The sequence below is a fragment of the Chamaea fasciata genome, unplaced genomic scaffold, assembly GCF_029207755.1.
Source record: "Chamaea fasciata isolate MVZ Bird 193981 ecotype frontalis unplaced genomic scaffold, bChaFas1.0.hap1 SCAF_12, whole genome shotgun sequence".
In the NCBI taxonomy this organism is placed as follows: domain Eukaryota; kingdom Metazoa; phylum Chordata; class Aves; order Passeriformes; family Sylviidae; genus Chamaea; species Chamaea fasciata.
The window spans coordinates 18,729,438-18,744,811 of record NW_027094097.1 but is presented as its reverse complement, the minus strand read 5'-3'; the positions used below and the strand labels follow the sequence as shown (position 1 = coordinate 18,744,811).

Here is a 15,374-nt window from a genome sequence, read left to right as displayed (position 1 = left end):
GCACAGCAGGTAGAATGGATTCTCTCCCAAGCTTTGCCTCCCTATTCATGTGCCCAGAGCTCTGGGGAGAAGGAAAGTAGAGATGTTTAAGGAGTGAATTTACAGGACACACAGTATTTCTGCACTGTGAACAATTCCAGTGTGCTCTGACTGCCTGAGTGGAAGTGACTTGTTGCAACCTGAAATCGGAGTCACTTGTGTTACCTGTGTGACTTGGGCAGGCAGAACAAACCTTGGGACACCCCCCTCCCAGGCTGTCCCTCCTGAAAGTCTTGTTTCCTCTGTAGCACTGTGCTGTGCTCCCCATTTCTGAGCTGTGTGGACAGAGCCAGCTCAGCTCTGTGTGCAGATGCATCCTCCAGTGTCCCCGTGGGCATTGGTAGCAAATTATTGACTGTGCTCATTCATGCTCTGGTTTCCTGCCTGGAAATGTCTCAGTGCAGGGCAAAAGGCTCTTCAGTGTTACTTCCGTGTATTTAGGGAATGTAAAAACATCTGAGTTATCTAATAAAAATAATAGTTAACATTTGAAAATGTGTTTCTTTCTAGCTCTTCTGGTAATTTCAGAATTTAATAGCATCCTACCAAACCTCAGCAGTTTTTCCTTAAGGAACATCATAAATTCTTTTAGAGTCTTCCAGTAGGAACTTGGCACATTGCGTTATGATTTTTTGTTGAAATAATGTTGATAATTTTTGTTTTCTTTTTGACATATTTCTCATGAGATCTGTTTACAAGATTCCTTCCATAGACAACACAGCTTTTTCTTTCTAAATAATTTTTATCAGTTCTCAAAGCATTCATGTTGGGAATCCTTCAAGTGTCTTCTGGCAACTTGTAGCTGTCACTTGAAGATCATTTCCATGATATTTAAGAATTTCTCCAGGCTAATTCCTTGTTATGTCTCTCATCCCCTCATTTCATACTTACCTTTCTAACCCTTCCGAGTTTTGGAACCACGTTACTAAACCATTCCATTACTTTGTTTGCAGTTCTGTGGTGGTGAGGGATTTCTTCATATCCAGCACATGAATAGATTTTACTGCCATTTTCTATCAAAGGCTTTTGTCACTATTGATTTTTAAAACCAAGGGTGAATTTAGTCTTCAAGTTTCACAGTTTGCTGCTGAAGTCTGGCATATTGGAATACATTCTTAGTTGGGTATTATTAGTTGGATATTATAGTGAAAATTTATATGTTAATTCTGTGCAGTTTTATTTTCAGGTATGTTCCTCTGATGAATAATGGGAATTTATTAGCTGAGAAAAATCCTCTAGCTCGCAGTCTCACCCTGTATTTGTGGATTTCTGGCTGCAGGTCTTGCCTGGAAGCAAGTAGTTGCTAGAAGTGCCCCTGGTTATCTGCTCGTTTCCTGAAACCTCACTTCTGGAAGCCCAGACTGATGAGGGGGCAGATGCCACAGGCATCCTGTGTTCTTAGGCTGGAAACTGATTATAAGCAAGTGAACAAGATACACAATATTTATATTTTAGATGCAGCAATCATCAGGTAGATACAATTTCATTCAACTAGTACTTTAAAATACTTAGTAATTTTTATAATGAGGAAAAGAGGTGTAGGGTGTTTAAAACAGAAAAGGCTTCTATGTACCTTCTCTCTCAAAAAACCCAGACAATTCTGCCTCTTTGTGAAGATTCTGTTTATTGTCTCTAGGCTATCTCAGGATGGAAGGCATCCCTTGTCAAGATTTTAAAAATCTTGAAAGCTATACAAACAAAAAAAGGGGTTTGTTCAGATGTCAGGTAGATTTATTTGATTTGTTTTCTTTCCTCCTTTTTTTCCCCAAGTACAGAAGATTGATATCCAGTAGATGATGTTGCTGGACTGATTTGTAAGGAATGCTTGGGGCTTTGAATGCCTGCCTGGGCTTCTGTTCCTTTTGGAGATATTTTAGACTACACTAGATGTTCTTTGGAGAAGTATTTTACGTAGGTTTAATAGACAATGTAAGAATCTAAAATAAGCAGTTCTTTAGAAAATATGAATTTTAGAGACATATGAATTGTTGGGTATGAATTAAAATTTAAATAAAAAAATAGTTTTATCTTGTGAGAAACAATATCAGCCATGATTTATTACTCTATCCACTTAGAAAATTTGTCTTTTCCAAGTGTGTGAATGCAAATCTTAATAAATGATAGTTATAAGACAGCAGTGTGGCCTCCATTTTTAGTAATGTGTGCTTCTCATTTTGTTGTAATTGCCATATTGTGTGATGCTTTTTGTTTATGATGGTATTTACATTCCTGCTGAATTAAATAACTGCTCTGGAGCCATTTTTTAATTCCTAAGTCTTGTCCTTTTGTAAGATGGCAAGAGATTTCAGTCTTGCAATGAAAGATTTGTACATAAATCACAAAATAAGTAATACGTTTGTTATATTTTCCTGAGCTATAGAATGTACTACTGACTGAAAGGCTGTAGGTCAGTCATTTTCCTTTGTCTGCGCTTTATGTTGCAGTTGCTCTCTGGGTACAGAGCCTGTGTTCTATGACAGAAGTTGTCCCAATGCTTAGATTCCATTTCTCTGCAAGTTAATTTCTATATAATTCAGCCTGAAATTATTTTAAGAATATTTTTCTGCTTTCTAAATTTCCTGTCCATGTCAATTTTCATAAAGATAAAGCACTAGAACAGGCCCATAAATACCAGGAGGACCAGTATGTGTTACTGGCAACGATAAACTCAAATATTGATGAGTACTGACACGTAAATATTACAACTGAATTAATGTATCAATGTAACATCAATTTTTTTGCAGGTCACATTTGTTTCTTCTAATCTTTTCCATATAGCTGTATGAATAATAGCTTTTAGGTGAAATACTGCAAACCTGTCATTGAACATGAGAAAGCTAATTTTTCCAGTATTTGTGAGTGTATATTTAAAAGCACATTACTAGGTTCGATGGGTTTTTTTGTTTGGTAGTATTAATAACGATTATTCTTGTAATCACTGTTATTAAAAAGCCTTGGAGATCAAGTTACTAAGGAGAAAAAAAAGTAAAATGCTCCTTTTTTTCCTTTACCAGCAGCCAACATCGGTGGCCACGTCCAGCGTCCGCCTGGGGCTCCCCGTGCCAGCCAAGGTGGTGCCATCCACGGCGGCCACCAGCGCCACGGCCACGCTGCCAGCTGGGGCTGTGCTCACACACACCACGGTCAGTGCTGGGGACAGCACCTGGGCTGGGGCTGTGCTCACACACACCACGGTCAGTGCTGGGGACAGCACCAGGGCTGGGGCTGTGCTCACACACACCACGGTCAGTGCTGGGGACAGCACCAGGGCTGGGGCTGTGCTCACACACACCACGGTCAGTGCTGGGGACAGCACCTGGGCTGGGGCTGTGCTCACACACACCACGGTCAGTGCTGGGGCCAGAACCTGGGCTGGGCTCTGGGCTCTGGGCTGGGGCTGTGCTCACACACACCACGGTCAGTGCTGGGGACAGCACCAGGGCTGGGGCTGTGCTCACACACACCACGGTCAGTGCTGGGGACAGCACCGGGGCTGGGGCTGTGCTCACACACACCACGGTCAGTGCTGGGGACAGCACCTGGGCTGGGGCTGTGCTCACACACACCACGGTCAGTGCTGGGGACAGCACCAGGGCTGGGGCTGTGCTCACACACACCACGGTCAGTGCTGGGGACAGCACCTGGGCTGGGGCTGTGCTCACACACACCACGGTCAGTGCTGGGGACAGCACCTGGGCTGGGGCTGTGCTCACACACACCACGGTCAGGGCTGGGGACAGCACCTGGGCTGGGGCTGTGCTCACACACACCACGGTCAGTGCTGGGGACAGCACCTGGGCTGGGCTCTGGGCTGGGGCTGTGCTCACACACACCACGGTCAGTGCTGGGGGCAGCACCTGGGCTGGGCTCTGGGCTGGGGCTGTGCACACACACACCACGGTCAGTGCTGGGGACAGCACCTGGGCTGGGCTCTGGGCTGGGGCTGTGCTCACACACACCACGGTCAGTGCTGGGGACAGCACCTGGGCTGGGCTCTGGGCTCTGGGCTGGGGCTGTGCTCACACACACCACGGTCAGTGCTGGGGACAGCACCTGGGCTGGGGCTGTGCTCACACACACCACGGTCAGTGCTGGGGATAGCACCTGGGCTGGGCTCTGGGCTCTGGGCTGGGGCTGTGCTCACACACACCACGGTCAGTGCTGGGGACAGCACCTGGGCTGGGGCTGTGCTCACACACACCACGGTCAGTGCTGGGGACAGCACCTGGGCTGGGGCTGTGCTGGCAGGGCAAGGAGGGCAGATTTAGGGCTGATTCAGAGAGGAAATTCTTCCCTGGGAGGGTGGGGAGGCCCTAGCACAGGGTGCCCAGAGAAGCTGTGGCTGCCACTGTGTCCTGGTTTAGGGCAAATTTGGGAAGAAACCCCCGAATGGGATCCCTCTGGAAAGCAAACCCAAACAATCCCTCCCCCAGTCCAGGAGGAAGTCTCCTTAGAGAAAAGTGGAAAAATCTATTTATTTAACAAAGTGCCCACAAGCATAAAGAATGAATAATATGAAACAATAAAACCTTTTGCAATTCTGAAGAGAGATGGTAAATTGAGAAAGTCCTTGCTGTGGGTTGTAGCTCAGCTCGCCCAGTCTCTTTTATCAGTCCCTCTGGTGCTGGAAAATACCGTCCTGGGCCCCAGTGGACCACAGGTGTGAGCTCCTGGTGCTCTTCTGGGTTTTCAGTCCAGAGCAGGTTTAAACAGTCCCAAGAAAAGGAAAAAAAACAGTCCAGGGAGCTTCTCTGCCTGAGCTAGCTAAACTAACCAAGAGCACTAGAGATCTGTCCCGCTGTGTGTCCGTGCTGCAGACAGCACTGTCCTGGAGCGGAATGTGGAGCAGTGAGAGCAGTTTCTGAAAACAAACTGCGTGCTTCTTCTTTCCTCTGCTTCGCTCTCAGAACCAGTCTTAAAGGTGTAGGAATTAACATACAGCATAAACAGAACAGACAATTGGGGATACAAGCATCAAAAAGTCACCTCAGGGCACCCTGGATCCCTGGACATGTCCAAGTCCAGGATGGACACTGGGGCTTGGAGCAGCCTGGGACACTGAAGCTGGATGAGCTTTAGGCTCCTTTCCAGCCCAAACCGTTCAATGATTTTGTCATCTACATGTTTTTTTGAAAGTGAAAATTAATTTTTTTTCAATATAAAATATTAATAGGTATCAGTAGCCACGACGAGCGCTCAAAATTTGTTCAAGACAACAGTAGCAACTGGAACTTCAGCTTCTCAGCAGCCTGCAGTGCTCAGTGGTGGACAGAGCCAGGGCTCAGCGCAGCCCCAGGGGCAGCCCCGGCTGCCGCTGCCCCCGCACACGGCGGCTCAGGTACCAGCACAGCCCCTGGTCATCCCCAGCTCTCCTGTGCCTGGAACCACCGTTGTATCGCAGGCAAGTGTGAAAATAGAGGAAACATTGTTTTCTTAGTGCTTTAGGAACTCCTCCAGTGCCTTCAGAAGCAGGAAGAATTTTTTCTTCATGCAAGCATTTATCCCCTGCTGGAACAAATACTTGACAAACCCTAAAACCCTTCCCCTGGTTTCCCCTAAATAGGATACAAATTCTGAGAGGGAGGAAGAACACTTGTGGTCAGCTTTGCCCATCCTGCCATGTATGTGGCACTAGTGAAAGAACTATGTAGCTAGGGCAGTCAGGCCTTCAGTCTGTGGACTTCATGATTATCCTGTTGCTGGGTCTCAAAGCTATGGTTTACACTCAAGTGTGATGTTTCTTGGAGGAAGTACTCCATATAAAAATAACAGCTTGTTTTACTACAGAAGAAGATTAGATATGATGATGTTTGAAGACTTGTTTCTAATTTGATTTTACTGCTATAGCTGCTTTGAACAAAAACATACCGAATCAATAATTTAACAAATTAAGATAGCTTGGGGAACGTTTGTACATTGTGTATTGGGCATCTCAATGGGGAATCCATCTTCAGCAAATTGTTGTGTTACTTCTCATATTTATTTGTACCAAAGCAGACTGTAAAATATAAAAGATACTACTTTCATCGATTTTTTTGTTGTTATTTACAAGCTACAATGTTCAGTTACCTAAAGAAGATAAGAAAGTCTCAGGTAACAAGCAGTAATAGCAAAACATATTTCATATATGATCTGTCTGAGTTAGAAAATTTTCATCATTTTCCTTATTTGAAGTGGTCAGAGCATGCATTGATTGTGATGGAAAAATATCATGGAGCTGATAGTCGTTTTCTTTGACTTTTGCAGGAAATGCAAGAGAATGTGAAAAAATGTAAAAACTTTTTAGCTACCCTTATAAAACTTGCTTCTCATAATTCACCATCTCCAGAAACGTCCCGCAATGTGAAAGCTCTGGTTCAAGATTTGTTGGTAAATATTTAGTTACCTTTTATTTTGTCAATTATCTCTTAAGCTTCTTATTTATGGATGCTGAAAACTGTTGCTTTGATTTTAACAAATCTTTTGGCTGTAATGAAACGGGTTGGGCTTCATCAAAATGCAATATTCTCTACATTATATATATTAAAAAAATCTGTTAAAGGCAGACTTTCTCTTGGTTTTTGAAAGGGGAAATGCAGCAAAGTATTTAGTAGGCAGTTATCAAAGCCACTCTTGTTTTGATGAGTAATATTTTGGTTGTTTCTTCAGTAAGATATGGGATTTTTCCTTGAGGATTCATTAAGGTTTTTTTTCCTCCAAACCCTGGTCTTCTCTGTAACAAGAAGCTCTTATTTTTGAAGCCCAGAACAACTGTAGATACAATCCCTTCACAACATGGTTTAGAGTTTCTAGGACTGAAGGAAAAGTGTTTTCCTGAGCTGCTGATTTTCAGCTTTTCTGCAGACAGATGTCACTGCACGGAGCCTTAGTTGCATTTCCAGAGGCAAAGCTGTGTTTGAGTCCTCAGGGCCAGAAAAAGGCTGGACTTGCTGCAGTCCCCAGTGCAACAGATGCTGCAGGGAATTGTATAAATGAGCTGCAGACAGAGGTTACTGTGGAGCTGGCAAAAGAGTCAAGCTTCTTGAAAGAAGTGTAATAAAGGCTATGAAAAACTTGGATTTAAAAGTAGTTGCTATACATGTCTTTGAATTCATTGCCAGAGAAATCTCTGTATTGTAGACAAGCCTAAGACTTCTCAAGTGTGAGCCATTCAACAGTCATATTCAATGATTCCAGTGAAAACTTGTTTTAACTTTTACTAACTTGAAAAGAGTAAATAAGTAAAGGTAATTACTTACAGTATTTTAAGCAAAGTACCAACACACATATGTAGTAAATATATTTATTGAAGCTTGTTTTGGTTTGGTTTTTCTCTTGTTCTTTATCAGTCAGGAAGGCTAATTAATCTTTTTATTACAACCTGAACTTGTAACTAATGATACTTTAGAAGTATCATAAAATGCACTCAAGTTAGAATTCTCTTGAATTACTACTAAATAAATGATTGTATATTTGATACATTTATAGGTGTGTATTTTGTGAGTACATATACAAATTCATAGAGAAGATTTTATATCTACTTATAGGCATACTTTTTATGTATGGCCATGCTTTACATAAATAGTTTTATATGTATGGATTCTGCAAGTTAAATTGTACCATCAGAATTAGTTTTGGAATTGTTACAAAGGCTGATAAATTTTACATTTGTGAGGTTATGTCAACAACCTGTTACTCTTGTTTTCTCTTAATTTAGAAAAAAAAAAAAAGAAATCACTCTGTAAATGTTAGCAAGAGAGTGGAGTCCCAAAAGAGAATTGAGTGTTTCTGGGGCCTTGTTTTGTCTTAAATTGTACATCCCCATGGGAATTCCCTGAATTTTGGGTGGCATATTACATGTTTGAATTAGTGCTTGGCTGAAGGATCTTAGAGAGGAATTAAGGGACTAAGCTCTGAAAGTTTTTGATATGGCCGCTTATTTAGCTGGAGAGATATGTGTATGTAGTAGCTGGGAAAGAGCCAACCAAACAACTGAACTGAAATGTTGAATGTTGATGCTTTTGTTTTCTTCACCCTGAAGGATGCAAAAATTGATCCAGAAGAATTTACAGGCCGCCTTCAAACAGAACTCAAATCATCTCCTCAGCCATATCTTGTACCTTTCCTTAAGGTAATGTGAACATTGTTTGGATAAATTTATTTCAGTGCAAAATTTCATTATGTTAAGTCTTAGAATATCCTTTTAAAATAGTGTTATCATCACTGGTCCAGAGCAGGACTTGTAAATGCTGCCCATTTCTGCCAAGACCCTCCTGGCTGGAAGTCCTGTGCAGGCTCCACCTGTGTCAGGCCAGGCAGGTGCTGCTCCGACAGCCTGGGACAGTGGTGAGAAACAGTGAGTGCCCACAGGAGGGAGACCTCGTGTATTTGGGACCTTGACTGAGTTTTACAAACATGTATTTGTCATCCAGATCTGATCTGGAGTTCATAGCTTGGGTAGCCCTGGTCTAGAACATTGCAGTAATTAGATTAAGAAAAGAAAAAAAAAAAAGGCAGTTACTCCCTAGTCTGGAAATCCATTGGCTATTCTGTAGTGATCCTTTACTTTTCTGTGGTAGTAGGTAATTTTTTGTCAAGAAGAAAAACATTCACATTTTAAAGATTCCCAAGTTATTTTTACAGAATGCATCAAGTAATTTAATAAGCTGTTTCCATACTGTTTTCCTAATCTCTGTTTGGGTCGTTGATAACTTTTGTTCCACATGTAACAACGATTATGAAAAACCGAACTGGATAAAGTGTTGATTAGATGATTCTGCTTCTAGTCTGGAACTAATCAGCAGTAGAATTTCTGATGTGATACTAAATAGATTTATTGTGGAGTCCTAAGTTAGTATATGTGGGGGTAAATTTAACTTTTAATTGGTTCTGTAAATAGCTACAATAGCTGCCATATGCAGGATTATGTACTAACATAAAAAGCATATTTAAGTCCCAACAAAACCACAAATAAAAGTATTTTTGGTCTAGTTCAAAACTTCTCTGTTTAGGGCAGATTTTCTCTCTCTTTTCTCCTTGCAACTTTTCTTCAGAACTTCTGCTCCTGTTTTTTCAAGTTATCATTAACTCTTGTTGGTGGCTTTCACTGCAGTTACTTCTAGCATCATGATAAGTTTTGATTTATTTCCCTTCTTTGAAGTCCTTTCTGGGCAACAGGCATTAAGTTTTTAAATCAATAGTAGAAGTTTAGAAAGAGCTGTAGCTTGGGCTAAACACTGTTGCATTCTACACCTGCCTGGGGGAGCACTTCAAAAGAACACTTCTACCACTTAAAAATTAAGAAGTTTGTTCATGAAGGTACAGTAAAGCCTTTTAGAAGTATGTTTTCCTTGAAATGGTATGAACATGGAGCTCACAAAAGTACACTTTCCTTATCCACTCATAATACATTACTTTAGAAATAATACAATAAACAGCTGCTTCTGTAGGGCACCGAGAGTGAAATCATCTGGTTCTAGGTACTGGAGGTGTGTTAGGAGGTGAATTGATGCAGCTTGCTGGGAATAGGGTTGTTCCATGGTTCTACCTTTTCTGCTTCTATTTCTTGCCCTTCCCAAGAGTTAAGCTACAAGTTCTAGATAGTCTTGAGAAGAAGAGTGTTATATTTTTCTGCTACAGTGGAATCAAGGGCATGTGAAAATCTACAGGGTTGCTAAATCCATACTGAAAGTTTATTAAAAACTGAACTTTCTCTTACAAAATATAGTCAATCTTAGTTCTGTTTGACGAACAGGCAGTTAGTAAAATTGGAAATAAAGATGCATTCTTTTAATTATGTGTACAGCAAATTTCAAAATGCTTTTTGTCAGTCTGCCAAGTTTGATATTTCATAAACTTTCTTCTGTTTTTAGAAAAGTCTACCTGCACTGAGACAATCCTTACTGAATAGTCAACATTTGGTTTTGCAAGGACAGCCGTCTCAGTCTCTCCAACAGACCAAGCTCTCTCAAGTGATACCTCAGTCTGCCTCGGGAAGCATCTCCTCTGTTGTCACGACACAGACAATAGGAATAAGGCAACCAAACAACATTTGCACAGTCTCTGTATCAAATACAGTGCAGCCTCCTCAGGTTAAGGTGGTACAGTCAAATCAGAGTTCTCAACTGGTAGGTATTGTAGTATAAAAGAGGATTTCTTCATGAACTGTATGGCAGCTTTCGGTGTCACTTTCACTGCAGCTTGTTTGGGAAAATTCTTTGTTGTTTGTATTATTTTCTGTGATATGTGGTAGTACTTCATTTTCTGTCATTTCACATGTATGCTCAACCATTACTTCAGCTAAGATTCTTAACAAAAATTTAAGGAAGTGCACTCTTGGTCTTTTTGTCTGCAATAGAGTGGTTGTTGTATGAGCACAGTGGAATTTGAGGGGGTTACAAATGTAGAACAGAAAGCTTTCCGAGATTTACAGGCAAGAGTATAATGTTGAGTGTGTCGTCAGGTATACTGCTTTGCTTTAGTATTAAAATTAACTCACTCATTTTAAACTCTTCTGCACACAGTTATAAAATCTTCTGGAAGAATATCTGTGCTGTACCAGGATGTTTTGTTTAGCAATAATGCCATTCTCTGTTGCTCACTGAACTGTATCTTGTACATAGTGGAGTATTAAGTGCTTAGATTCATTAATTTTAAAGGCACTATCAGTAAGGCAGCTGTACAAGTAGTCATCGAGAGCATGGTGACTTTATCCTGCTGTTACACAGGATCTTGTGTGTGTGTTTGCACTTGTAATTAAAAGGTGTTAAGGATTTTTACAAGGCCTTGAGTTCATGCAGGCATTCCTACCCTTTGTGAGAGTTTCCTTGTCTGTGGTTTCTGTGTGTGTGTGAGTGAAGTACTTCACTTAGGTTTCAAAATCATCTAGAGAGGTTCTGGAACATGTATCAAGTCCGTTAAAATTTATATTATCAAGGTTGAGAAATGCAAATGTGATAATGTAAAAGCTTACAGTGATCTGTCCTCGAGTTTATGGGCTCTATAAAGCATATAAATAGTTTGTAGGGTGTGTGGAGAGAGAATATTTCTTTTGCTTTAGTTTAAAAGTAGCAGTGCACAGTCTGAAAATACCTGAGCTGTGTCTTGAACCTTATAAATACTTTGTAGTGGTTAAATTATTAACTTTAAAATAAAATTAATATAATTTAATAATCCTTTAGTGAGCATAGTTTTAATGTGTAAGAACATCTTGAATGGTAGGATTTCTGACTCTGGCAGTTGTAATACACACAAGACAGTTGGGTGTTTTTCACCTTAATTCAGCTGCTTCAATGCAAGTCCAGCCACTTGCATTCTTTCTTTTTCTGAGATGGCTTCTCCCCACTCTGTCTGGATTGTTGTATTAGAAAAGTTTTCGCCCCACTTTTTGTGACACCTCTTTGATTTGTCCATGTTTCATGACTGAATGGACAATTGCTTTGGCTCTTCTAGGCAGAAGAACAGAAACGGGATAATTACAGGCAGTAGGTAGAAAAATTACTCTCTGTCCCAGGTTAAGCAAATTTCTGCCCAGAGCTGACAGGTTGCTTAGAGGTGGAGATATCCATGGCCAGTAAGCGTGGCCTTGTCTCATTCCACAATCTAAGGCTAACCTAGTGCCATGTAACATGGCTTTTTCCAATGTTGTGCAGCCCACCTTAAGTGCTCCTGTGCCCACTAGGTAGGTTTCACCCTGCCTTTGAGAAACACTCATGTAGAACAAAAATGGGTAAGACACAGGAATTGTTACTCTTATGATTATAGTTCTGGTGGAGTATTTTCTGATTGGGATAAAGCCAGATTTCTGAGAGAGGCACGTTCTGCCTGTCTCATGTCAGTGGATACTCTAAGCAAGCAGTTGTGATGTTAACCTGAGTAGAGATTAACAACGTGAAGAGATTTTTCTGATATACCTGTGTCATAGGAGGAGCTGAAAACTGCTCAAGTACATTGTGGACATTGATCTGATGAGCAAGAGAAGTTGGTTTTCTGTCTGTAAGGAGGTCACAGGTCTAGGGCTGAATTTTCATTTACTGGGTATATGAAATGACCACTACATTTTCAAAAGGTCACACACTGCACAAAGCAAAACTCTGGTTAATGCTATTTCTTTTCTGGAAAACATATAATATATAAAAATATATATATAATAGGCAGAAGACATTAAAATCATAACTTATTTGCTTTAGTGTGAAACTGTCTTTTCATATTTCCTTTCAATTTATCAGTCATTAGTTAATAGAATCAAACATTACATTAACCAGGCATTTAATGACCCTCAGAGTAGTTCTGTACAGACAAAAGCAGCATCAGACATCAAGAGTTACTGCATCAAAAATTCTTAGCACAGCAACCATCAACTCAGGTGCCAAGCAGACAGCACAGCAGCAGCTCCCTATCACCCCAGTAAGTGCTGATAAGTATTGATGTTTTTGTAGTGACAGTGATCACACTGTCACAGTTCTCAGTGCTCCCCAGAATCAGAGCACAGAGCTGCTGGCCATCTTGCCTTGGACTTGTCCGGAAGAGGAAGATTGCAGCTGGCTTGCCTGAGGGTAGCCAGCACTGATGGAAGAACTGGCTGAGCTCCAGGTTTTCCAAGCCTGAAGCTCATTGGAGAGAGTTCCAGCTGGCTTTGCAAACTGTCCAGCTGCAGAAGGGCAAGCTTGTTTTAGAATATAGATATTTTCATACCAATTTACAGTAGTCCAGTTTTCCTTAAACATGAAGGGTCTGTTAGCTGTTCCTTCCTTTGTCTTTTCTGTTTCTCAAAGGTGTGAGCTGTGGTGGTGCTTTCTCCAGTTACATTGAGGTCCCTTGCAGCATGAAAATCCTGTGTACACTGTCAGCATGCAGTATGGCTTCACAAAGGCTTTGAAATGTACAGTGTTAGCGGAGATGAAACCAGGAGACTTTTAATCTGTTTTGTAAAGTACTGGAATCATGTTCCAAACTATGAAAAACAATGCTTTATAAAGCTAGATAGTGCTACTTCTACATAAAGAAAAGGGGAACAATCTTAATATTTTATTGATGAGACACTAATGAGATAAGCTAGCAATCAATTTTTTTAATTGTTCTAAGTGCAATGTTCAAAGTTTGTCTAAATTGCCATTCTTAAAGTCCATGTGCTCTGTGTTGCCTTATATATGCAGACATTGCCTGTCTTGTTTTGGGTGTTACAGCAGGTAAAATTTGTGTAAATAAGAGAGATGTTCTTTATTGCACGTGGTGAGGTTATTGATGGGTAGTGGAGGTGGATTAGCACTTTATGTATCATGCTGGCACTGACTGCATCGTAATGAGAAAGTACTCCTGGAGGTTAAAGCCAAGTATTAAACCTGAGTGATAAAAAAATCCAGTAAGAAAATCAGTGATCCATCTTAATTAAAACAAATCTATTTCTATACAAAGCTGTATAAAGATTCATGTAGGTCTAAGATTAGGGGGGATGTATGGAAATAGATCTGCACCGTTACTGCTGCACTAATTGGTCACACTGTCCAGAGGGTAGGCTCTGCCATATTCCAAGTTACATTAGAACAGGATTTGCTCAAACATTTACTGACACTTTCCCTGCACTGTCACTGTGGTTAGAGTCTCTCAGAGTTGAGACAGAGTAATGAAATTTGGAAACAAGATACAGCAGCATAATGAGAATTCTGTTATATGGGATGTTCCGCTTGGCTTTTTAATTCTCCACTGAAGCTTTTCTGGCATCACTTTTCTGTCCATGAATGAATGTAATTTGTACACTTTTTAGCGAAATTTTAGGAAATCATTTTCTTTTTGTCTTGTCTGCAAGGCAGCTTAGAAATGGAAGAGCAATAGATGGCTGTTTGCATAAAAGGAGTATTTTCTATTAATTAACTAATGAAGATCTAGCCACTGATGTGAAAGTGCAGTAACATTTAAATAAAAATGGCTGTTGAGCAGTAGATATCTGGGATCCATTAACAGGAACAAAGCCTATACTTGACAAATTGCATGCCTATTTGAAACACAGCCTAGTAGTTTTCTGAGTTGTTATCGTGGACTTTATTTTCAGAATTTTCTGAGCTGTACCTTAATATAAGGAGAATGTTGTCACTGATTGCTGTTTGGAAACCAATAAGAAAAGGCCAGGCTTGAAAGCAGAGATTAAAACAAAAGCTTGAGAGAATTGAACACACATAACTTGGTCAAACACTGATAATAAGGGAGAGTAAAAGGGAGAATCCATTATTTGGAACAGACCAAGATGGTATAAATATGAATAACAGTATATAATTAAATGAAGTAGGTTTTAGGTAGGCTATAAGGCAAAATATCCTTAAAGTACGAGAGAATGTTGGATGGTAGATCAGGCTCCCAAAGACAGTGATGAGAAAGCCATAATTGAAAACACTCAAAAGTAGACCATTTGACCATTGTAGGAAGAATTGTATAATAAATTGAGGAGCAGGTGGGACAAGTGATCTCATGGCTTCTGTTATATTTTTCTTCATTTCTTTGTTGAAAACCTGTACTCAATGGAATAATATTGTTGTCCTATTAACATTAAAATTTATGTGCTGAGTTTTTAAATAGTCTTTTTTTTTAATTTGGGAGGAAAAATAATTGCTTATGCAGTATTTGGTGACACCATTGAAAAACTGTTGCTGCTACTGCAGTATGGTGAGCAATGGTAAATATGAATTCTAGGCCTATAAAAGCATGAACATTGTAACTTAATGCTGCCAGATTACATGATAGCTGAGGTTTGATATGACATTTATCTTCAGGAGTGAGTAGACTGATAAATCACAAGTGGCATAGCCACAAGTGAGTTAGCAAGTGTTTACTCATGAGTGAAGATAAATGTCATATCAGACCACAGCCATTCTGAATTTTATGTTTACGCGTGTCTTGTTTCTTCCTTCCACAATATTTTTTTTTAACTTAATTGAGAGAAAAAAATGCTTGGTAAAGGATATATTTTTCAGATTTATTTTTGTTTTTCATTCTTTGTAGAAGCTCTTGTTTACTGTGTATTTGTCTTTACTGTAGTACTTGATAGGTTTAAGCTTTTGGATCAGATATTTTTGTTGCAAAGGCTGAATTGAGCCAAGCTGGTCTTGCAGCCTTCCTCACGTAAAAGGGAGGCAAGTAAAGGTTGGAACCTTGTGCATCTGCACTGGTCCAGGAGATTTGCAAAATCCTTGCCCTCAGACACTTTAGCCATGAGTTCTGATCTTATTGTCCTAAAGGAAATTACCTTTCAATGGTTTCTGGGTAGTGACTCTTATTTCATTTTGTCTCTCTTGTGCAGGCGTGAGAAAGACTGATAACTTCTGTTCTCTTTCTGCTTCTGTATGTTTGATGTGCTTTGGCTGGAT

General features: G+C 40.4%; 1 protein-coding gene across 1 annotated transcript in view; it reads left to right on the top strand.

Annotated features, from left to right (window-relative positions):
• Positions 1–15,374, top strand: part of LOC136296075 (transcription initiation factor TFIID subunit 4-like) — a 148,255-nt gene that overhangs the window by 15,044 nt on the left and 117,837 nt on the right. Inside the window, exons 3-7 of the mRNA XM_066194898.1 lie at positions 3,054–3,182; positions 5,213–5,440; positions 6,286–6,408; positions 8,060–8,149; positions 9,891–10,145. Coding sequence (XP_066050995.1) covers positions 3,054–3,182; positions 5,213–5,440; positions 6,286–6,408; positions 8,060–8,149; positions 9,891–10,145 — 825 coding nt within the window. The remainder of the gene's footprint in view (positions 1–3,053; positions 3,183–5,212; positions 5,441–6,285; positions 6,409–8,059; positions 8,150–9,890; positions 10,146–15,374) is intronic.